Consider the following 24,802-nt stretch of genomic DNA (forward strand, 5'->3'; position numbering starts at 1 on the left):
GCTGGCACAGATCCAACAACCCGGCCAAAAGGCCAAACTCCACGCGTTCACCCTATTCTTAACCCCTTGTACTGACTCCATTTTGAAAGCTGGAAAAATTCTTTGAAACACACACGAGTTGACAATTTATTCTGAGTCGACAACAATCATACAGCACAGAGGGTCCCAGGCAAGGATTCAGGGTCACCATATCACAAGTCAACAAAAGGTTCCCGAGAAAAAAATGACGATTAGTTAAACATTCAGTCTTTTTGGAGGCTCTCGTGGGGCAGACTGTGGGCAGAAGAAGAGTGTGCTTGGGTGTTGTTTAGGATTATTGTCTGTTTGTGGATTGGACAGGAGGATTCGGGAGTTACTTTTGTCAGGGCAACGACGGTTGTGGATTTTGCCACCTCAGCGCCAAAGGGGCTCTTTGAGTCTTATCAGTCGTGTCATCAGCTGGATATCGGGCATTCTCCGGTGGTCCTTATGTTGTGACAGGGCGTCCCGCCATTTCTTCTGGACTGTCCGGGAGAACTGATTGCGAGAGTTGGTGGTGCAGACGTGGGCTTGTCAGCGTCAATCTTGCTCAGTCAGTTGCATGAGCCACACATTGGGCTTCCATGATAAGAAGGCGTCATGTATCTCTTATGCCATATATTCTGCTTGTTTTCCTTTAACTATGGTATAAGGGCTATTTATTTTATATTGAGTGTGTTAGAGTAATACAAACAGTCAAACAGTAAATACAAGAAACAATATTATTCCCTGATTGGTTATATTACGTGTGATAGAATAATGCAAACAGTTAGACGGTGGTAGGTACATCTCCTTCACTTATGGAATGGGTCCAAGGATTTCATCCCGATACCTAATCGCAGTCAGGGTGCCATTATCTAACCTGTAGAGGTCTGTGTATCCCTCCAGGGATAAGCCTCCCCTGACCATCACTCACCCACCACCATAAGCTGATGTTGCAGGCAGGATGACGTTCTCACGACATCTCCGGACGCTTTCAGGTCTGTCGCATGTGCTCAGGTTGAACTTGCTTTCATTGGTGAAGAGCACAGACCCAGTGGCATAGTGGTAAATTCTGTTGGTCTATGGCAGATGCCAATCGAGCTCTACTGTGATTGGCAGTGAGCACAGGGCTCACTACAGGATTTCACGCCCTCAGGCCATCCTCATGGAGCCCGTTTCTGATTGTTTGGTAAGAAACATTCACACCAGTGGCCTGCTGGAGGTCATTTTGTAGGGCTCTGGCAGTGCTCACCCTGTTCCTCCTTGAACAAAGGAGCGGATACCGATCCTGTTGAGGGTTTAAGAACCTTCTACGGCACTGTCCAGCTCTTCTGGGGTAACTACATATCTCCTGGAATCTCCTACAAGCCGCCAGGTTGCACCTCAGACTGTCCAGGAACTCGGTTATGTCCTGTTTCATATCTGGGAGGAGATCCCTCAGGAGAACACCTCATCAGGGGCGTTGTGGGGAGGTCATACAGGCACGCGGAGGGCAGAGACACGACTGAGCCTCATTTTGACTTGTTTAAATGACATCAGCCTGTATTGTGTTTTTCCACTCTACTTTTGAGTATGAACTCCAAATCCAGACCTTCTTGGGTTAATACATTGGATTTTCATTGATAATTTTTTGTCAGCACATTCAACTATGGAAAGAACAAAGTATTTAATAAGAATATTTCATTCATTCAGATCTGCAGCATGCTACATTAGTGTTCCCTTTGTTTTTTTTGAGCAGTGTATGTCTATAGGTAGAGAGATATTTTTTAGTGACTGTCATGACCAATCCTCAAAGGTAGCACAAAAACGCTTTCACACTCCAGTGAGTACCTTTGGGTAAAGCCATCTGCAAACATTGTGTAAGCATATTTCACTGCTAAAATGATGCCCAACGAGGGTTTTCAATCCCCTTTTTTAAATTTTTGCAATGTCATTACCTGATTGATACATTAGACAGAACTAGCAATATTTTCACAGGTAACAGCATGCTGTTCGGGTCAAACATGGTTTGTTATGATGATCTAAACATATGTAAGAGTAAGCTCTTCCTGTGAGCGAGGTTCTTGAGTTTCAGTGCGCTCTGAGTGCTCATTTTCACCACGTTATTTCCGCTTTTCACATGCGGCTGACATCAGTGTGAAGCAGATGTCTTCTGGCGTCATATGCTCCTGGAACAACATGTCCAAAAAGCACAACTTCTCTAATATTGATCAATCAAAACAATATGAGCTGATAGAAAAAGCATTTGAATCTCAAACAATTAAGTATTCCTAAAAACGTTCTGGTAAAAAAAAAAAAAAAGTACCGTAATTTCCCAAATATAACGCGCACTTTTTTTCCCCCAAAATCAACTTGTAAAATCATGGTGCGCATTATAAACAGGTACATGGATGGAGACAGAAATATATATATTTTATATACACTCACCGGCCACTTTATTAGGTACACCATGCTAGTAACGGGTTGGACCCCCTATTGCCTTCAGAACTGCCTCAATTCTTCATGGCATTAATTCAACAAGGTGCTGGAAGCAGTTTGGTCCATATAGACATGATGGCATCACACAGTTGGTGCAGATTTGTCGGCTGCACATCCATGATGCCAATCTGCCATTCCACCACATCCCAAAGATGCTCTATTGGACTGAGATCTGGTGACTGTGGAGGCCATTTGAGTACAGTGAACTCATTGTCATGTTCAAGAAACCAGTCTGAGATGATTCAATGGCGCATTATCCTGCTGAAAGTAGCCATCAGAAGTTGGGTACATTGTAGTCATAAAGGGATGGACATGGTCGGCAACAATACTCAGGTAGGCTATGGCGTTCCAACGATGCTCAATTGGTACCAAAGAGTGCCAAGAAAATATTCCCCACACCATTACACCACCACCACCAGCCTGAACCGTTGATACACAGCAGGATGGATCCATGCTTTCATGTTGTTGACTCCAAATTTTGACCCTACCATCCGAATGTCGCAGCAGAAATCGAGACTCATCAGGCCAGGCAACGTTTTTCCAATCTTCTATTGTCCAATTTCGATGAGCTTGTGCAAAGTGTAGCCTCGGTTTCCTGTTCTTAGCTGAAAGGAGTGGCACCCGGCGTGGTCTTCTGCTGCTGTAGCCCATCTGCCTCAAAGTTCGACATATTGTGCATTCAGAGATGCTCTTCTGCCTACCTTGGTTGTAACGGGTGGTTATTTGAGTCACTGTTGCCTCTCTATCAGCTTGAACCAGTCTGGCCATTCTCCTCTGACCTCTGGCATCAACAAGGCATTTCCGCCCACAGAACCGCCGCTCACCGGATATTTTTTCTTTTTCGGACCATTCTCTGTAAACCCTAGAGATGGTTGTGGGTGAAAATCCCAGTAGATCAGCAGTTTCTGAAATACTCAGACCAGCGCTTCTGGCACCAACAGCCATGCCACGTTCAAAGTCACTCAAATCACCTTTCTTCCCCATACCGATGCTCGATTTGAACTGCAAGAGATTGTCTTAAACCATGTCTACATGCCTATGTGCACTGAGTTCCCGTCATGTGATTGGCTGATTAGAAAGCAGTTGGACAGGTGTACCTAATAAAGTGGCCGGTGAGTGTATATATATATATATATATATATATATATACCTTTTTTTTTTTTTTTTTTTTTAATTGACACGGCCACGTTGTGTTGAAGAAACGTATGCGGCGATCCGTTGCTGACCATTACGGTACGTGACGTCACCATTTTGTTTCGGTAATACTTCACTCTGATTGGCCGAATGATTTCGTCTGTGTTAAATTCTGCTTGTTTCACTCTTCATAAAGCACAGAATTTAGTTTCTTGAACTCATTTAAGTCAACGTTTATTGCAGCTCCTCAACTCGGACCATAACAAACGTAACAACACAGACTTCCTGTGTGTGTTCGTCAACTATATCTGTCCCTCGGGAAACTCAAACCCAAATAACAATTGTTTCTGTTGTTACTGTCTTGTCGATAGCGATGAGCTCTCTCGGATTTCCGACTTACGTTCTCACTTTCATTTTACCGTATCAATCCACCGAAGAAACATTTATTTATCATGATGAAACGTGCAAGTTATACAGCAGCCTTTAAAAGAAAAGTCACGTCTGTTTTGTTTTCTCCTAGATTCTGGTAAGTAGGAGAAGTTGTCAAATCATATTATTACCATAAATATTGTCAGTTTATGGTAATGTTTTGAACTACCAATATGCTATGCTTGTGCTGTTTCACCAGTCAGTAAAATGACATTTCTGTATCTGTACACCAGCTCTGTTTTCTTGTATTCTTCTATTTATTGTAGGGCTGTCCCAAACGACTAATTTTCTCCCGATTAGTCAGCCGACTATTTTTATGATTAGTCGACTAATCTAATAATTAAATGTCTTTTTTTTTTTTTTTTTTTTAACTAATTAAGCAATTATTTTTTTTTTGTTGATGCTTATCAATTCACAAAAAAAAATTAGAACCCTAAAATTATTTATTAAAGCACAAATAAAAACATAAATAACAGTAATATATCGCAAATAAACAATGAGTCCAAATGCTGATAGAATTAACTCGTGCAAAATAATGGAATGTAAACAGATTCAGAACACTGACTTCGCCTTTCCAACATGATTCAGAACAATTCTTAAAAAAACACCTAGCATTAATATTATAGTATAGTACTATATATAATAGTATTATAATAATTATTCATTGCCAATTGCCGATTTTTCATAAAGGGTATCTTATAAAGGTATTCTTAGTGTAGAATCTGAATTCTGAAGTATGTGGGATTAACTCCAGAAATCGTTATACGACGAACATGACTTGCTTTTATTTTGAAATGCTCACCGGAAGTACGTTCGCTAAACCACTAACTTCAGCTTTACATTCCGCAAAAAAGCACTTTTTGTCATTGCATGTGGTGTCAGTGATATTTTTTTTTCATTTTTTTCGTTTGCAAATGCTGTTAACCAGCGATTTTTCATGTTTGAATTGTCACCTTTTAACCGCAAGTTTGCTTTCACGAGACGACTGCCAATGTTTTATAGCAGGATAAAGTAGGTTGCCTTTTTTCCCCCATTCACCTCAGTGTAGCAGTGCTAACATTACAGTGTTTAATATAGATGTGTTTTATTTTGTATGTCTGAACTTTAATTCTACAGCGTGTTGATAAGAGAAAGGAACTGGAGTCTCATAAGCCATCAGCACGCACGCACCAATGATGCACGCACGCACGCACGCACGCGTGCAGCATGAAACGCAGCCGTGAAAATTACCGCCCTCATTTTGATTTGCCGTGCGATAAATGGACTCATTGCATATCGCGACAGGCTTAGCAACTTTAATAAAACATGTCGTTAGTTAGTTAGTTAGTTAGTTAGTTAGTTAGTTAGTTAGATGGACTTACAAACTGGGTGACGGCGCTTTAAGTGTTTATTCACGGCCGACGTGCAGCCAAGCTTGGCATTGAAGAGACAGGACACAAGCGTGTACCCTCCTTTGTTTCTTTGAAATAAGTCAATGTTTTGGACACTCTGGTGGGGTTTTTTGGCTTTGTGCCGCTTTCCCCGCTTGCATACAGAGCGTCCGACATTCTGAACTTTCCACGCATATATTTTTTTAACCCTTCATTAACCGTCGATGGGATGTCGTGCTCGTCGACGGATTTATGTCATTGTCGACTAGTTTAATTGATTGGTGCTAAAATTAGGGTGCGCGTTATAAACGGGTACAATAATTTTCCCTAGATTTTACAAGTAAATTTGGGGTGCGCATTATACACGGGTGTGCCTTATATTCGGGAAATTACGGTATGTTCCCCGAGGTCACATGTGCCACCCTGTGCGGGGGGGTGGCACACCCCACTATTTGAGAAGTACTGCACAAGGTCAATGAGTCTAACATTCCTGTCTGCCATGGTGTATTCTCTTGTTCAGAAGATTGTTCTCAAAGTCCCTTTAAGGCACTTTGCTATTGAGAAACTGTTTCAAATGCAAACATTTGTCCTTTGTTGAAAGCTGTAGCACCGGTGTCTCAATTGACTACTGTTGGCTTGAATAAGACACACTAAAAGTGAATGTAGCCTGGCAGCCAGAAGAGTTCATCTGCTGTTCATTCCGACCTGGTTTGAACGTCTGCTTCAATAGGCGTTCCATTCCAATTTGCTGTCGTTTCCCTCTCCGCCGTTATTAGCCTTCTCTTGCCTATGTGAGATTTTGGTTTTCTTCCTAGCTATTCTTTTCCCGGTAAAGTAGCAAGGACAGCGCAATCAGCATCGCCATTGTTTATTGTGATAAGTTGGGATAATGAACAAATGAGCTGCCACCTGGAGCACTTAGAGTCCGGTGTTAAACTTGGGTTATAAAAACCTCTCCCGGCTCTATTGATTTACTGGCAACATTTGATTGTACCCATAGGGCAGGGGGTAGGCGGTGATGGGGCTGCACAGAGCTCTTACTGTTTTACAGTCCTTATTACAGCAAACAAATAAATCTCCTGACCGTTCATTTACCGCCTGTGTCTATAGCCGACTGTTCCCCAGCGGTAGGCCAAAAATCGGAGCAGTTTCAGGATGATTGGCAAAACGAAGTTACAGTGCCCTCCATAATTATTGGCACCCCTGAAAAAGATTGTGTTTTTTAGCTTCTAATATATTTTTTTGAAAATTCAAATAATATGGGACCTTAATGGAAAAAAGAGAAAAATCCAACCTTCAATACAAGTGCCTTCATTCAGTGGGGAAAAAAAATCCCACATAATGAAAAAAATATTTGACATCAAATAATGTGTGTCACAATTATTAGCACTACTGGTGTTAATACTTTGTTCAACCCCCTTTTGCCAACAAAACAAAGTCTGGGGACTGAGATGGCCATGGGAGGAGCTTGATTTTGTGTCTGGTGAACCATTTCTGTGTAGATTTGGCCATATGTTTAGGGTCATTGTCTTGCTGAAAGACCCAGTGACGACCCATCTTCAGCTTTCGGCAGAAGGCAACAGATTTTGATTTAAAATGTCCTGGTATTTCAAAGCATTCATGCACCCTAACAAGGTTCCCAGGGCCTTTGGAAGCCAGACCCACTTAGAGTGTTTGTTGCCAAAAAGCTCAATCTTGGTCTCATCTGACCAAAGCACACGGTCCCAGTTGAAGCCTGTTTATGTAACAGTTGACTTTTTCTGACTGTTATCAGGTATGTCGTGGCCAGTGTTGTTAATCTTACTGAAAAAAAGTAATTAATTATAGTTACAAATTACTTCTCCCAAAAAGTAATTGCGTTAGTAACTCAATTACCTGAATGTAAGAGTAATTAGTTACTTGGCAAAGTAATTGGTGATAATTACTTTTTTTTTTTTCCCCTCAAAAAAAAAATAAATAAAATAAAACATTGGCCACACTATGTGAAGTTTTTTGTGAAGGTTTTTGGTACAATTGGCCCGAGCCCAATTCTTTACCCTAATTTACCTTTTACCCTGAATCAACTGTTAAAAGTTGTTAAAATTGCTCCCATTATTGCATTAGTTCCCTTCCCTCTACTTTCGACATATGAAAGTTTTAAAACTGCTTCATCATTTAAAGATAGATTCAAGTCAAGATTTTGCCGATTTAGAAGTATTTTAGATAAAAAGTTACTTAGGTTCGCTAGGAAGGTTCTCTACAACAGAGCCGTCCTAAAAAGTCTACTGCTTTAAGATGGCGGCTGTCTACTAACGCATTTAGTGCCATGTCTGTCATTTTGCATCTAGTTATATCTATATACAGTACATGTGATATCTACCATGTCTACCATATCTACCATAACATGCGGGCGTAGTTTGTAGGCTATCAGCTACAACATGTATTATTGGAGCTACCTAGCATCGCGTTTGCTCGGCGTCACAACTTTCTTGCCTCCTCCCCACTCCTGCTCTGCTCTGTCGTCTCGGTCAGTCCGTCTCCTTCAGACTTTTCGACCAATATTGTAACGCATAGTAACGCATGCCTTTCCGTCCTCAGTAACGGTAACGGCGTTGCCAAGATGAGAAAAGTAATTAATTAGATTACCCACTACTGAAAAAAAATAACGCCGCTATATTGTAACGCCGTTATTAACAACACTGGATGTCGAAGGAGAGGGGCACATTGTTAAAGCCATGTTTAATGGGAGGATTGACTTTTTCTGACTGTTATCAGATAAAAAGCAAGTCACACCAGACTCTTGACTCCCGTCGTCATTCCAAACTAAACATACAACGCAGAGTCGAAACCCACCGGTCACACTGAATCGTAATTGAATCGAATCGTGGGGTGCCCAAGATGGCACACCCCTATTGAGCACTTACTAACAATGGACTGAAAAAGACGATCCAGCGACATGGTGGATCTCTGGCCTGCTTATGTAGGCTGTTGATGATGATTGCTGACACCTGATCTTGCTCCACCTGTCAGGTGCTGGTCCTGGAATGGGATGACTGACACACCCACACACTTGCCCAGCCCGGGGCCCTATAAAATAAAATGAAAAATGAAACATTTTTGCCAACTTGTTTACCATACTCTAAATCACCAGCATACCATCTGATTGTAGACTTACGTAATGACCTGTCAAATCCACTTTAAGGGCTGCCAACTGCTTTCCCGCTGCAAACCAATGCGTAATCATGAACATATGCAACGTATACTCATTCTGTGGTCGCGCTCGCATTAAAGTACACGCACGCATGCAGGATGCACACTCATCCTTTGCGTGATGTCGCTTCCAAATAAAAGCTTGAATGGCTGATGCGCAAACCTCAGCGGGCGCTGCCTCCGATTAAAAAGCTTGCTAAGCATATACACTTACCGTTCTTGGAGGCATATGCAACTTTCCCGGCCCTCGGAAGTCCTCTCCTTTCTTATTCCCTCGTGGCCGAACATGGCACGTAAACATTGGTACATCAGTTAAATCAATGCAAACACGACAGCTTGGAATCATCAAGCTTAGAAAAGCATTTTCTCAAGAGGAGACTCTGGATAAAGAAAGAAAAAAGCAGCAGACTATTGACCACCTAATCCACAGAATGTTGCGCTAATTAAACAGGCTGCATTGAAAAGTAAATATACAGAAGAGCTACCACAAAGGGAGTAACGAGGAGCACTTTTTTAATGTGGTTACCTGAAGAGGTGGGAACAGTAGACATTTAAAAAAAAAAAAAAAGATTACTCAAATAAAAGTAGTCATCCAAAAACTTACTTAAGTACAAGTTAAAAAGTATTCGTTGAGTTATGGGTAACATTGTGAGTAACAGCTTACAGTGTAAGATTTTTTGAATAACGGTATATCGTGTTCTCAGCACAGCTTCATCTATATAAACTGTTATTATTATGCTGTACTACAACCTAATACATAACCATATTAGGCCAAAAAGATGACACAAAAATCATCAAATTCAGAGCAGAACAACACTATGAAAAATCACTCGAACAAAGAGCAAGAGTGCCCTCTAAAAACATTGTTACCTCTCATTGTTAAAATGGAGTCATGTGGTTATTCTTGTGACGTCTCATTGGTGAAACTGATGCTGCATTCGTGGAAGGTGGGAAGTCAGTCTTCCAACCTCCAATCAGGAAAAATATCTTTGTGTTGAGTCAGTCACGAACGATTCGTTTGGAGGAAAGAGATTGATTTAAACACCTTCTGCACTGATTCGTTCTTAACCCTTAAAAGTCGTGGGGCACGCCCACACACGTCCTGCATGCATGTCATCTTTGAAGCTTCGTCATATAATTCGTCGTCGTATAATTACGTCACCTACATGCTCTTTTATACCGATAATGAGTTAAAACAGGTGCCATTAATTCAGGTAATGAGTGGAGCCTCGTTAGACCTCGTTAGAAGATGTTAGACCCCTTTGACAGACAGAAATCTTGCTTGTTTGTAGGTGACCAAATCCTTATTTTACACTCTAATTTGGAAATAAATTCTTTTAAAATTAAACAATGTGATTTTCTGTTTTTTTTTTCCACATTCTGTGTCTCATGGTTGAAGTTTACCCATGTTGACAATTACAGGCCTCTCTAATCTTTTCAAGTAGGAGAACTTGCACAATTGGTGGTTGACTAAATACTTATTTGCTCCACTGTATCTTATAGAGTCCACCCCACCCCCCTCCTTTCCCTGGTCAACAGGCCCCCCACGGTGTCAACCAGAAATACGTCTAGCTGATAGCATCAACATATTCATAGTTAGTGTAGGCGTTCAACGTATTTCTTGTTGTTGTTTGTGCTTCTTTACTTTCTTTTCTTGTGTTTCTCTTCTTCTTCCCCCAAAACCCCTTCCTGTCTGCTGCTTTGTCTTAATAAACGAGGTATGTTGAATGATCACATTCTCCGTGTCAAACAGCTGAACAGGACAGGTTTAAAAAAAAAGTTTTGGGCTACTCTGCCCACTTCTGAACAAAGGTGATACGTTATTGCGCAGCAGCAGCAGCCTCTATTTTAATGTCAAGCGCAGCTCTAGACTTGCGTGTCAAATTCGACCAGAGCGCAGGCAGGTGCATTTGAAAAACCCTTGATTGTGACCACTGGCATTCTCTTTAGAATTGGCACAGTACGCAACAGTACTCAATTTGTTAGATAACATAAGCAAGTTCCCTCATCAAATGAGCTGTCAAATAAGTTTACTGACATGGCGTGTTGTTCATCTGGCCGGTCTATCTTCAACGACACACCTTGGCGAGCAGGTAAATTCCCAAACTGGTGCAGTGTATTCAAAGATGAAGATGTGCCGTCTATGAAAAGAGAGCCCTGATGCCAGTAATCGGGCTGATGTAATCAACAATGTCAACAATCAGAGCCATGAATGATAGATGGGTGCACACATGCTGCTATGACAAATGACCTTGTTTTGTCAGTTGCAACATCAGTAAACGACTTTCCCAACCCCAGTGATACATCATCTCTTCTTGGGATGATTATTTAAATGAAGTAAAAATATATGAGTGCAGTATGAATGTTTATGGTGGACTTCACATGCATTAATTTTCATTATTTTTATCTTCACTGATTAGCTGTAGTAGGGTGAGCAAACGTCCTCTTTTGCCCGGACAAGTCCTACTTTCACGTAGTATCCTCGTCGTCCGGGCAGGTTTTATAAATTCATAAAAATGTCCGGTTCTTATGATTTTTCACGGTGAAGAGAATCCCTCCGGCCGCTGAGTGGCAGCGCCTGCCTATAATGACATGGCTCCTAGTAGTAGGGAGGGAAGGAGTAGTTCTTCTTGTTTTTGTAGGCAGTTTACCCCTATTATGAAGCATTACCGCCATCTACTGGGTTGACGATTTAGCCACCACGCCTGAAGTTTTTATTTACGATAAATATGTATATAATGGCAACTGTTGACTTCTGTCGGAGCTTTGACTGTAAAATCCCGTTTGGTGTCGCATTGATGCGCTGCCGATGATTGTAAACTTTAATAGCAAAGTTTGATTTTTGCCTCAGCTAGCTAACAGTAAGCTAAACCGCGCTAGGCATTATGGGAAATGTAGTTTTGAACTGCTACGTTTGGAAACATCCTAGTTGAATAGTTTGTCTTTTTATTTCGGTTTTTGTTTGTGTGCAATCTAGAACATTGAATGAGAATATCAATTGAATGGGAATAACAATTTGTCAAGCACAATTGTCGTGATAGTAATTTATAAAGATGTTTAGTTGGCACATAGCCTAGTGTGTGTATGTGTATTGACTGGACTACATTTCTATGGGTCTGCATTATATTTTATACTTGTATATATCTAATTTTTTTTAAGTCATTAATTTTTTTTTTTTTTTTTTTTCCAAACTGCATTTTTCCATCCAAAGTGAGGGGGCACACTTTAAATATATTAAAGTGATATAGGCATTTTTGAGTGAACTTGCAGTAAAATTCAAGTATCTTGAGGCCGGGCTGAGTGTCCTCTTTTTTGGAAATCAAAATATGGTCACCCTAGCTGTAGGCAATTGCATAGTGAATTTCCAGATTTTTCTTCGGTACGGTCAGTGCAAGATTTTGCCTTTTTACCATCTGCTTGTTTGGTGACATTAGCGACACCACTGAGTTGCATGTTAATCTGCCAATGGCGTACCGTACGCATGCTATTTTTAGACCATGACGTCACATCGTAAAGCGGAAGTGAAGCCGAAGTGGGACATTATCGACCTGCCCTCGCATAGAAACAACGTAATTTGTGCAAATTTTCGCCGGTAATCTTTCAAAAACGAACATGCCAATCACGCATGGCTTTTTTGGAACTTGTAGAAACGACTCTAGACATTATGACACATGAAGGATGTTTTCTTCAAACGTTTCCGGAAACCAAAAACTGTGAGAAAAAAATGTGAAGACCGAATCAACTTGCGCGGACTTTAACACCAGCTCGGTGAATCCATTCACATTTCATATGAAGTAAACATTTTGTTGGGTTGGCATGGTCTTTCAGAGGACAAAAAATTAAGCAATTTTTATATCTTTAACTTATTTTTTTTGTGTAACGTTGTGCCGTACTGCTTCTGTCTGACAATGAATGACCTGAAAAGAATTACAATGGTATCTGACTGCCACTGTTACCGTTTCTGTTACATATATAACAACTTTAGTAAGGGGGAAGTGTAAATAAATTATAGAATTAAGATTTGTTATCAATGAAAAAATGAAAAGTGTTCGTTGGCTGTCACTGAGTAGCATTTGCGATCGCTACACAAAGCTAATTAAAATACCCCCAAGATCGGTCAGAGACGTAGGACAACCAGAGGATATATAAGAAAGACAGGGCTGATGGTAAAGGATAGCTTGTTAAAACGGGAGAACGTCCTTTGTCAGTCGCGTCGATAAAAAAGCTAAGGCTATGCTTAGGTCGGCTCGTTTTTTTCGTCTTTTTCAGCCTTCGACACTATAGCCATCTCTTTAACTGATCATTTATCATTTTTATGTTCTTCCACATCTTTGCCAGTAAATTTGGCACCAGGCACATCATTTTTGGAGACAATTTGTAGGTTTAGCTCTGTAAACATCTCCTTCGTACACGATTTCCATTCATTTCCTATTAGGGACAAATGGTGGCTTGTCCCTACTTAGCAACAGTAGATAATGTCATGAATATTAATGAGCGGAAGTGACGTGTTGCTTGCGGTACGCCATTGAGGTGGGAAGATCAAAGCATTAGCATACTCTAAAAATTCTAAGCTAGTTCTTTCCTAACCCTTTATCAAGATGGGTTATTATTTATACCAACATTCTTTAATGAAATTCTATTACATCACTATACTTCACTGGTGGAACCCGGCACATCCATGGACACATGTACATATTTGCGAAGCTGGTGCAAGACATGCGACATCTGTTCTCTCGATGGTGAGCTAATGTCCTCGACCTCATTCACATTTTCTGCGAACACCTGGAGAAGGGGGCAATGTATGACAAGGGGATGCAGCATAGAAGAATGGGTGGCATGTGTCGCTTGGGTTTGAGTGCAACTTTGTCAGCAGGACGTTAGGCAGACTGAATGAATCATCAACCAGAGCAAGATGGCCGCCATAACAGCCATTTTCTGCCGTGGCCTTGACCTGAACGTGTTGCTTTTTTTGACATCAGTCATGTGATCTACAGTGGTATGATAAAGTATCTGAACCTTTTGGAATTTCTCACATTTCTGCATAAAATCACCATCAAATGTGATTTGATCTTTGTCAAAAATCACACAGATGAAAAAACAGGGTCTGCTTTAACTAAAACCACCCAAACGTTTATAGATTTTCATATTTTAATGAGGATAGTATGCAAAATATGACAGATGGGGGGGGGGGGGGGGGATAAGTGAAACATCACTTTTAATATTTTGTGGCTATTTAGTGGGGGCACTGCCCGGCTGCCTCCCCACAATCTCTGCATATGGTTTTGGGGCATTTTTAGGTCACGCCCTGTTAACTCATTGGCTGCCATTGACTAGTCAGTTCTTTATCAGTATTAGTGCATAGTTACTGATTTCTTGATCTCTCGAGTGACATATTTGGCCACTACGTTGCTATACAGAATTAAGGCCGAGTCTGATAACCTTACTTTTATCTGATTTGTATCTGATTTTATTTGTGTTTCTTTTAGTCTTTTTTATTCTTAGTCTTTTTATTTTATTTTTTTACATGGTAATGTGCACTTTGAGATTTGTTTTTCAAATGTAAAGAGCATTCTAAATAAAATGTATTATTATTAGGGCTGTCAAATTTATCGCGTTAACGGGCGATAATTAATTCTTAATTAATCACGTTAAAATATTTAACACAATTAACGCATGGGCGGAACGACCCACTCAAGCATTACCGCAAACTGCCTACAATGGCGCTGTTGTACTTATATACAGTGCTAAGAGACAGCACTAAGTGAGTGGAATAGATACAAGCAATCAGTGCAAACGCGTTTTTAACAGCCATCTTGCACACAGTAACTATAGATAGTGTGGGAATTGACGTGGGGAAGAATGGTAAAAGTTGATCTTTCCTTAACACCATGTATTGCACACAGCGCAGAGAAGATATAGCATTTGCGGGCACCACACACAGTCATGGTTGCAACCATGGGGGGGGGGGGGCCTCACGGTTACCTCCTCACGACAGACCCCGCCATCCCTGCACCTTTTTTAACGCACCCCACACATCATACTCCACAGGAGAGCTTCGGCATAGGGCGGTGGGACGGGCGGCTGGGTAGAAATTACATGCTGCGGTCCCACTGGAGTTGGTTGTGCATCCCCTCTTGCCATCCCTGACGGTGTATTTGGTGTTTGGCGCCCTCTACTGGCGTTTGGGTCCAAATGATTTTATGGGTTTAAGCACAATGAGTGAGCATGGTGAAATTATTGACATCAACAATAGCGAGCTACTAGTTTATTTTTTTTATTTAAAATTTTACAAAATTTAATATAGCGAAAACATTAAGAGGGGTTTTAATATGAAATTTCTTTAACTTGTACTAACATTTATCTTTTAAGAACTACAAGTCTTTATATCCATGGATCACTTTAAGAGAATGTTAATAATGTTAATGCCATCTTGTTGATTTATTGTTATAATTAACAAATACAGTACTTATGTACTGTATATTGAATGTATATATCCGTATTGTGTCTTATCTTTCCATTCCAACAATAATTTACAGAAAAATATGGCATGTTTTATAGATGGTTTAAAATGCGATTTATTACGATTAATTAATTTTTAAGCTGTAATTAACTCGATTAAAAATTTTAATCGTTTGACAGCTCTAACCTAAATATCTGCAGAAATGTGAGGGATGTACTCACTTTGGTGATACACTGTAGGCCAGACATGCCCAAAGTCCGGCCCGGGGGCCAAATGTGGCCCATGGTCAAATTTCGTCCAGCCCCCAGCCTCTGTCATAAAATCAATAACATCTGGCCCGCACACAGACTTAATAAATTGGTCAGCAGTACTGCAACCAGCATATGAAGTAGCTTACACACAAAATGCTGCTCCTCATTTACCTACTAACAGCCAGCAGCACTCTAAGCAACATTACTCCGTGTGACCCTCTCCTTCCAATTTTCTACAATGGCGATAATCAACAAAAAAAAGTTGACTGTAACGTCAGACGCTTCAAGGATAGGTGGAAATTGGACTATTTCTTCACTAAAATACGCAACAACTGTGTCTTGCCTCATTTGCAAAGAGACAGTCGCTGTTTTTAAAGATTTCAATGTGAGGCGATATTACCAAACAAGACACGCTGACATGTAAGACAAGATTACAGGGAAGATACATAGCCAGAAATTGAAGCAACTTAAAGCTAAATTTCACAGCAGTAGTATTTTGCAAGAGCCCGAGAGTCCAAAGAGAACGCCGCAAAGGCTAGTTGCAAGATTGTTGAAATTATTCATTAAAAAAATAATAAAGCAAATGTGACACACTGAATGGCTTGCTAAATTTTGCTTAAATATTTTGTTCTACTTAAAGGACGTCAGCCAAGGTCGGCCCCCCACATTTTTACCACGCCAAATCTGGCCCCCTTTGCAAAAAGTTTGGACACCCCTGCTGTAGGTTCTCTTTTTACAATATCATGGACATATGTCCATGTCGTATTTGCCTGGTGAGAGGAGTGTCCGCCTCTGAAAACAGCCTGTCTGTTTAGCACATTGACTCAGCGTCGAGCGGGAGCCGTGGATTTGTTGGCTCAGCGTAGCTTTCTCTAACAGCCTTGTCAAATCGTTAAGGGATGAAATGGGTGCCATTCAAACTAGAAATTCATTGACAAGCGAGCAGCTTTTCATCTTGCAATGAAATAAATGCTGTCGGAGCCAATAAGCTAACATCTGTTATCCTAACCCAATCAAGCTGCGCATAATAGGATATGACACGCCAGACATTTATGTTCACTTTTTTCCCCCATTCTCTTAATTGATTATTGCCTAATCAGTCAACGATCATGGCTCTCCGCCCGTTTTGCTTGTACGTAGACACGCAAACACGCGGTGAGATAAGCAGCGCGCCAGCTTTGAGTTTCCTGATACTGGCTGATTATGGAAAATGCAGACACAATTGACCTTGGCACACATCGCATCTATCCACGGGCTTTCCCCCCCCCCGTCTCTAGCTATCCGGAGTGGCCCCTATCCTGCAGCTTATTGGGGGGCCTGCAGCCACCTTTCCATCTTAGACAGGCCCTAATCTGGGAGGCAAATGATAAGGTTGTGGTTTACAGTAGGGGCTTTGCGCTCTCACCAAAATTTGCATTTAAAGGCCCTCAAGTAATCTGAGGCTTATTTAAATCTCAGCTAGACACTAGCACGGGAGGGGGACGTGAGCACATCCACCTCCAATGTTTCCTTCCCATGGCGGGCCAAATCCCCGCTATAAACCAGCAGGCATCACACTGCCATTCTCTGCATTATCAACAGTGTCTAATTGACTGAGAATTATTTTGCTCTCCACAACAAAATAAACCCACCACATGGGACCCAGGCTTTAACCATCACTGAAAATGAACCAACCCTTCCTTTTTGTTTGGGTTTTTTTCCTAAGCAGAATAATGAAACCGACTTTTGGCTCAAATTGCTAAAATGAAGTTTATCTTATTTTTCTGTGTGGCAGTTTGTTGTACATGACAACATGTGTATTCTCATGTACAACCCCTAGCAAAAAGTAAGGAATCTCTAGCCTCGGACGAGCTCTCACTCAGACATTTTATCATGTAGAACAAACTCTGATAAAAAGCTAAAAAGAGATTTAAAAAAACTCTTTAGCATTCAGAAACACTAAAAGAAATAAGGGCTGTCAAATGATTAAAATTTTTAATCAAGTTAATTACAGCTTAAAATTTATTGTAATTAATCACAATTCAACCCATCCATAAAATATGCCATATTTTTCTGTAAATTATTGTTGGAATGGAAAGATAAGACACAAGATGGATGTATACATTCAACATACGGTACATAAGTACTGTATTTGTTTATTATAACAATAAATCAACAAGATGACATTAACGTTATTAACATTCTGTTAAAGCGATCCATGGATAGAAAGACTTGTAGTTCTTAAAAGATAAATGTTAGTACAAGTTTTAGAAATTTTATAGTAAAACCCCTCTTCATGTTTTCGTTTTAATAAAATTTGTTAAATTTTCAATCAAAAAATAAACTAGTAGCTCGCCATTGTTGATGTCAATAATTACACAATGCCCATGGTGCATAAAATCAGTCGCACCCAAGCACCAGCAGAGGGAGACAAAAAACACAAGTAACAAGTGGATATGACACTCTGCTGTCATTTTAATGTTTGAGCGGGGCATGTGCGTTAATTGCGTCAAATATTTTAACGTGATTAATAAAAAAAAAAAAAAAAATTAATTACCGCCCGTTAACGCGATAACTTTGACAGCCCTAAATATAATATAATATAATATAATATAATATAATATAATATAATATAATATAATAATAACACTATTAATTAAATAGATAATAACCAAATAACCTTATCTGGGTTCTTCACATAAAAAAGCCAGGAAATACACAACACTACTGAAAAAAAAAATTTTTGAAATTGAAAAAATTTTTTTTTTTTCATTCATTCATTCATTCATTTTCCATGCCGCCAATTTAAAAATTTTATTTCATTTTTTTTGTTCAAGGGGCCGGACCAAATGTGGCTGCGGGCCTTGTCCGGCCCGCGGGCCATAGTTTGGGGACCCCTGATCTACATAATTATACTGGGATAACTTTGAAAACGCAATATCTTACCTTGAAGATCTGCCAACAAAAAAATTCGGAGTTCTTAACAGCATACACTCTCTGCTCCGTTATCATTGAGACGCACTTGCAGCGAGTACATCACCAGTTTTGCCCAATTCTTCTCTTATAAGGTGCTGTATTTCCTGTTATCGTTTTGCCTTTGCTGCTCGTCTTGTGAACGACCGACAGTGCTGTCCTGCTCTTCACTTTTCCGATCTGGTTCAAATTGGAAGGGCAGAACCGACGGCATGTTGGGGTAGCTAAGAGCGACACGCCGGAAGTTCGGCTCGTCACGCACTGCGACGTAACAAGAATGGCGACCTATTACTTAAAATAATTTTACAAATTTTATTAAAAAGAAAACATAAAGAGGGGTTTTAATATCAAATCATTATAACTCACACTAATATTTATCTTTTAAGAATTACTTGTCTTAAAGAGCGAGGATCACTTTGAGGGGCAAAAAAAACCTAACCACATATGTGTGTAAAATTATTGGCGTGTGTGTGAATGCTACAAATTTGCCCAACATGAACACACAGGCCCACAGTGCCCATCAGCAAGTACACATTAAAAAGAGAAAAAAACAATATGCCAAACTCCCTAGGAAAATAAACACCACTAAAGTGTAGCCATAACTTTGTTTGAATGTTCTGCTCTCCTGTAGTTTTTTGTGTAATGTGTGTAAATACTTGGAATCGGCCATAAAAGGCAGTGTTTTGCTGTCAGCATTTTTTGTGTACGTCTAAAGTACATTCACAGCATCCCATCACACAGTACAGTATGTACATAACAGCACAATGCTTCTGCACAGCCAATTCATGTCAGCATCAGGGGGTTATTTCCAGTGCGGGACTGTATGTAAGGGCCATCCTACACATCCAGAAGGGATTTGAAAGATTAATCCTCACCTTTCCAACTGAATGTATGTAATTTGGTTTGACAAACACCAGCCCCACAGGGACGCTTTCTTCATTAATACTTGACAATGTGCCTCGCGTCTCAGCTTGAGGAGATGTAGCGGTGTGACGGACGAGAATGCATTCAAGTGACCCAGATTCAATCTTTCTTTTTCTTTTACTCACACAGCTTTTAAAGCACCTGTGATACAAAATTCAGTCGACGAAGCAACAAAAGACGCGGTATTTTCATTGGTTGCAAACGGAGAGGGAGATGGAACACAATTTGATCTACCTCTAAGGCCGTAGTACCCTGAAATATTCAACAAGGATACGAAAGTATGTTCTTCATGCTGTGTGGTGTACGAACGTTTGTGTACGCTGATTGGTCGATTATGAATTTCATGGAATGGGCGCGCCTTTAAACAAGGCCGTGTCTTGTTCTGAGCCACTCCAAGGCCTTGGTCTTCTTCGCTTCTGAAGTCACATCCTTGGAGAAGTTGGCACCAAAACAGTTGAAGAGGGACCACTGAGAACTCCAGCAGGTGCTCTTGTGCTTCCTGCACATCAGGGAGTCCCACAGTGGCTGTCCGAAGGACGCCATGTGGGCCATGGGGACAGATGGCCGTTTGAGGACCGCCCGGCCCGTCTCCAGGTCTCCCTTGTCCTCTGGAACATCTCCAGATGTTGGTCCCGACGCTCTGCTTCTCGATTGAAGCGCGTGCCAGCAACTTCTGGGTCAACTTGGAGCCTGCCTTGACAGACTTGTAGCTCTCCAACCTGGCCAGCAACCTCCAGCTCGAGAATCGGGCCATCCTCATCCTCTCAGGCTCCTAAAAAACATGTTTGTTTTAGAATGCTAGGTGTTTTGATTTATCTTTTTTATAAAGTGAATAATGCTGGCCACTTACTTCAGCCCCTGGACACCTGTGCAGCACCATACAGCCGTTGTTGTGGAAGCTGCTGTATATGTTCTTCCAAAGGTGCACGGGGTCAAAGTAGACGAAGATCTGCTAGTTGCCGTCGGCGTAGGGCTTGGTGTAGGACCATGGTGTTTCACTTAAAGTTATTAGATTGAAATATTACATAAAATATAACTCGTAAAAGATGATTGTTTTTAATATGGACGCAGAAATGTCTAAAATAAAATCTAGAGGTGCAAAACAATGAGGTTTTTACAATGAAATTCTTGTGAATAAAAGATCCCTGAATTCTTTATATATATGGACGTAAAACGGTCTCGATTCTTGGGTAAAAGCAAAAGAAACCGCGCAGGTAGCATGTATTTTATGTAAATATGGCGAATGTGTGGCCCGTCTCTAAGTTCACTGTGGCGCCGCCTCACAACAAGTCCAGAGCAAAGAGCTTTTTACATTAAATTCTCGTGAATAAATGCTTAAATCCCTGAATTCTTTATAGATATGGACGTAAAACAGTCTCTATTCTTGGTTAAAAGCAAAAGAAACCGTGCAGGTAGCATTTATTGTACGTAAATATGGCGAACAAGGAGCCTAGTCAGTTATGAATATTAGCCGCCTTCATGTGTAAACAAAGAAGAAAATTCTTGCGAATAAATGCTTCATTCACTGAATTCTTTATAGATATGGACGTCAACTTTCTCGATTCTTTGTTAAAAGAGCTAAAAACCGGGCAGTTACGCATCTATTTTGAGTATTTATGTCAAAGAATGACGCCAATGCCGTAGCGGTTCCCATTCTCCTATTGATTTTTTTCACGTTTCAAAATGCATGCATGGGACCAGTCTTGTCACAGATTACTTGAAAAAGTCAATTTAATTACTGATTACTGATTACGCCTCAAAAAAAGTAATCTAGTTACTTTATTGATTACTTCATTATCAAAGTAACCAAGTTACTTTAAAAGGAATCCATCAGTTCAATCAAACCCCGCTAACTCTAAGATTAAGCCTAATGTCAAAACCTCTGAATTTCGGGTTATGGTTAACAGCATATCAGTGCCAATGTAAAACAATGCAAACTGACTGCACAAAATTGCAAAGGTGGTGGCGGGCGCGGATGCGATCGCTATATTTATTTAGTTTTTTTTTAATCCTGCGCCATGAAAATGAGTGACTTCCAGCAACAGTCTCGAGTTGAGAAAGAGGGCGCTGTGACATGTATGGTAGAAAGACTCCACTTCACTATCCAGCCGTACTGTTGTATGAGAAGGACTAAGGATTCAGCTGGTTTTGCGAATTAATTCGTTTATTTTTCGCAACATGCCAGCCAAACGGCTGCAGAAAAATGTTGCTTCACCAGGGAGAGGCCTTTGAGCCTTTTTGGGGTTTCAAAAGGTTCCCATTGGATATTGGATATTGGCCAAAACAAGCCCTACTACTGTGGGACCATGGGACTTACGAGGAAGTGAGTAAACATCGTGTTTTGTATTATGTCAAATAATGGGACCATTTTAATATGTAGGTGGCTTGCATTTTGTGACATGCTCTTTGTCCCCTCGGCACTACTACTATACTCGGCTTATTCCCCTCTTCATTCCAGTGCCCGGTGTTCTGTCAAATTTTCCGACCGATCAGAAATTGAGACTCTGAGTTAAAAATAGCCGCAAATACAGCGATTACAAAAGAAACACTACAAACTTTCTTTAAATAAAGGACTACTTACGCTTGATCATAGATTGGCATGTAAATGTTCAGCGGTCATTGTCCAGCTGCTTCCCGGCGAGCTCTCCTGTCCATAGTAGCAGGGCAACGAGCTGTAAATTGCTCTCCGCTGGGCGGTTTGCCGATCGGCAAAGACAACAACCCAGTCGTCATGTGGAATGATCCGGGCTAGTTATGTGTGATTTTCCGCTTTGAAGACTTTGAAACATCACTCGGTTCGGGTAAGCATGTCGGCTAGCTGTCACGCCTCTTGGTTTGTTTACATTCTCCGAAGCCGGGGAAGGGAAAGGACATATGTCCGATTTAGGTGTCATAAAATATCGTTCGGGAGGTGCGACAGTAAAGGTGAAGTCGACAGTTTTGACCATTATGGAGTAATTTTGCCATGTCGTCTTGAATAAATGCATTTTTATCATTTCATATTCCATTTAGCACAAGAATGTTATTTGTCATGACCATGCCATTAATATAGCTATTGGGTAAAAATACTAGGATAAAAAGAATATCCTGTAAAAATACTGGAGTAGAGAGACTGAAACAATGACATTTTGCGGCTCTCTTCGTCGCGTTTTCCTCGATGTGAACAATTCCCCCTCAATGGGCTGCATACTAAATCAGATGAAATCGTGACTCCGCTGACGTCATCCACCTGATGGGGACGCTAGAGCCCTATAATGGTAGGCGTGGCTAACCGGCAGATTAAAAGGCTAATTTCTCGTCATCTGTGCTTTGCTAAATTATTGTATATGGTTGAATTGTCTCAAAATATGATTCTAATTCACATAATAATCATATTTAAGACTTTTTTTCTCGTGTCGTACGCACTTTAAAGCAATACCATGAGAATGTACATGAATAAAATAATATCTTTGCTCGTAAAACTATTACATTGACTGAGAGAATGTTTCAAAGGCGTCAACAGCCTGAGAAGCATATCAGGTGTCTGTCTTTTAAACCCATTCTGCTGTCAGTGAAACTCTTTGAGCAATTACACATCTGTCAAGTGTCGCCTATCTGGGCTCTCACTGACATGGGTTATGTCAAGCAGTCAGCCATTACAGCGGCCCAAATGGAGTCGGCATTGTTTGGAGCGCGCAGGAAGTGGCTACGGCACGGAAGAGTGAGCAGAGGCTCTGCGTAGTGTGACTGAGAAGTCGAGCTAAGGGCTAGTTTTGGAGATTGGAGGATCGTGGTGTGTGGGGTAGGGAAATGGGGGGTCTCATCTTTTTTCTCATGGTGAGAATCGCAGCAAGTGTTTTTTTTTTTTTTCACCCCCTCAGTGCATTGAGCCTGGAGACTCATCCCGGTAAGTTAAATCATAGCCCAGGGCACCAGCCTTTTTATTCATGAGCTCCAGTTGACCTGTCTTCAGGCTGAAAGGAGGTGTATGCAAAATGAAGGAGAAAAAAAACAAATATTAATCTGCGCTCAGGCTCTTCTTTTTAATAGTATGTGCTCGTTGTACTATGTGCATTTACTGTATGTATATTTTTTAGGGCTGTCAAAAGATTAAAATTTTTAATCAAGTTAATTACAGCTTAAAAATTAATCGTAATTAATCGCAATTCAAACCATCTATGAAATATTCCATATTTTTCTGTAAATTATTGTTGGAATGGAAAGATAAGACACAAGACGCATATATACATTCAACATACGGTACATAAGTACTGTATTTGTATATCATAACAATAAATCAACAAGATGGCATTAACATTATTAACATTCTCTTAAAGCGATCCATGGATAGAAAGACTTGTAGTTCTTAAAAGATAAATGTTAGTACAAGTTATAGAAATTTTATATTAAAACCTCTCTTAATGTTTTCATTTTATTAAAATTTGTAAAATTTTCAATCAGAAAATAAACAAGTAGCTCGCCATTGTTGATGTCAATAATTACACCATGTTCACTCATGGTACAAACCCATAAAATCAGTTGGACCCAAGCGCCAGCAGAGGGAGCCAAACACCAAAAAACAGGTAACAAGCGGACATTACACTAAACTGTCATTTTAGTCTGTTTGAGCGGGGCATGTGCGTTAGTTGTAGAGCTGAAACAAATACTCGAGCAACTCGAGTTTAAAAACTGATCCGAGTAATTTTATTCACCTCGAGGAATCGTTTCATTTTGCCAGCTCTAAGCATTACGCTTTGCCTGGACTACTTTTAATGCGGGACAATGCGCTGATGTCACGGGCGCAGAGGAAGAAGCAATAAAAAAAAACCTTTCTGCAGCCGACAGCCGCTACAAACTACGCCGACGTTGCTAAAAACTAGTCCGCATGTTGCGGTGGTAGCAGGTAGCATCTGATGAGTCGCATAGATATCACATGTATGTTGAACTAGATGCGAAATGACAGAGTCAGCGGTGTTAGTAAACAGTCGTCATCTTAAAGCTGTACACTTCTCAGCGCTACTAAGATTAACGTTACTGTCACTCGCTCACGTACGTAACGTTAGCCCTGCGGAGGGCTAGGTTTCTATTAAGACCACTGTCGTTGCGTGGCTAACGTGTCTTACATACAGGCTTTATTTAATCTGTGAAACATAGCGCTGTAGAGTGATGAGGGTGAAAAATGAAAATATGATAAAGCAAACTGTCAATTTTAGCTCAGTAGTCATTGCATAAAACACCAAGTAGCACTGACCCCTAATGTGCTCCAATACAGCAGGTATCATACTGTAACGTTGACAAAGAGTCACCCGCTTCGTTAGGTTGCAATTATTTCTTTTTTGGGAACTTGTGGAACGACAACAACAACAGGAAGGCACGTCTCTCGCTCACCCACACTTCCCTCACCACCGCACGTCACGCGGTGCATTCAGGCACGCATGCAAATATCCCCGCCATATTATAACCTGATATGTTAAAATACATTTATTTTGAACACTGCAAAAACTCAAAATCCTATCAGGACTTACAGTTTAGACTAACTTAAAGCTTAACTAGAACTTTAAAATGGCTTGACACAAATGGAAATTCAATTGACACACGTGGGAAAAACACTTACCTTTTAAGTGATGTGTGTTATC

At 40.6% G+C, this 24,802-nt stretch overlaps 1 protein-coding gene across 1 annotated transcript; it reads right to left on the bottom strand.

Moving 5' to 3' along the window:
* Positions 1–1,144: 1,144 nt before the first annotated feature.
* On the bottom strand, positions 1,145–20,241 carry LOC130930715 (uncharacterized). The gene is made up of 5 exons (XM_057858759.1): positions 20,038–20,241; positions 19,422–19,959; positions 18,237–18,245; positions 1,308–1,422; positions 1,145–1,262 (listed from the first exon to the last, which is right to left on the bottom strand). Exons 1-5 carry the CDS (start codon positions 20,065–20,067, stop codon positions 1,145–1,147), a joined length of 810 nt encoding a protein of 269 aa, XP_057714742.1. The 5' UTR covers positions 20,068–20,241.
* Between the last annotated feature and the right edge of the window lie 4,561 nt (positions 20,242–24,802).

This window comes from Corythoichthys intestinalis, chromosome 15 (genome assembly GCF_030265065.1).
Source record: "Corythoichthys intestinalis isolate RoL2023-P3 chromosome 15, ASM3026506v1, whole genome shotgun sequence".
In the NCBI taxonomy this organism is placed as follows: Eukaryota; Metazoa; Chordata; class Actinopteri; order Syngnathiformes; family Syngnathidae; genus Corythoichthys; species Corythoichthys intestinalis.

What these genes read in the sequence shown, in the direction of transcription:
- LOC130930715 (XM_057858759.1), bottom strand. Translation starts at nt 20,067, where the DNA reads ATGGTGCTGCACAGGTGTCCAGGGGCTGAA. An exon ending in ACAGGTGTCCAGGGGCTGAA is followed by an intron (nt 19,960 to 20,037) that starts GTAAGTGGCCAG and finishes CATGTTTTTTAG; the next exon opens with GAGCCTGAGAGGATGAGGAT. An exon ending in GCTGGACAGTGCCGTAGAAG is followed by an intron (nt 1,263 to 1,307) that starts GTTCTTAAACCC and finishes CCTTTGTTCAAG; the next exon opens with GAGGAACAGGGTGAGCACTG.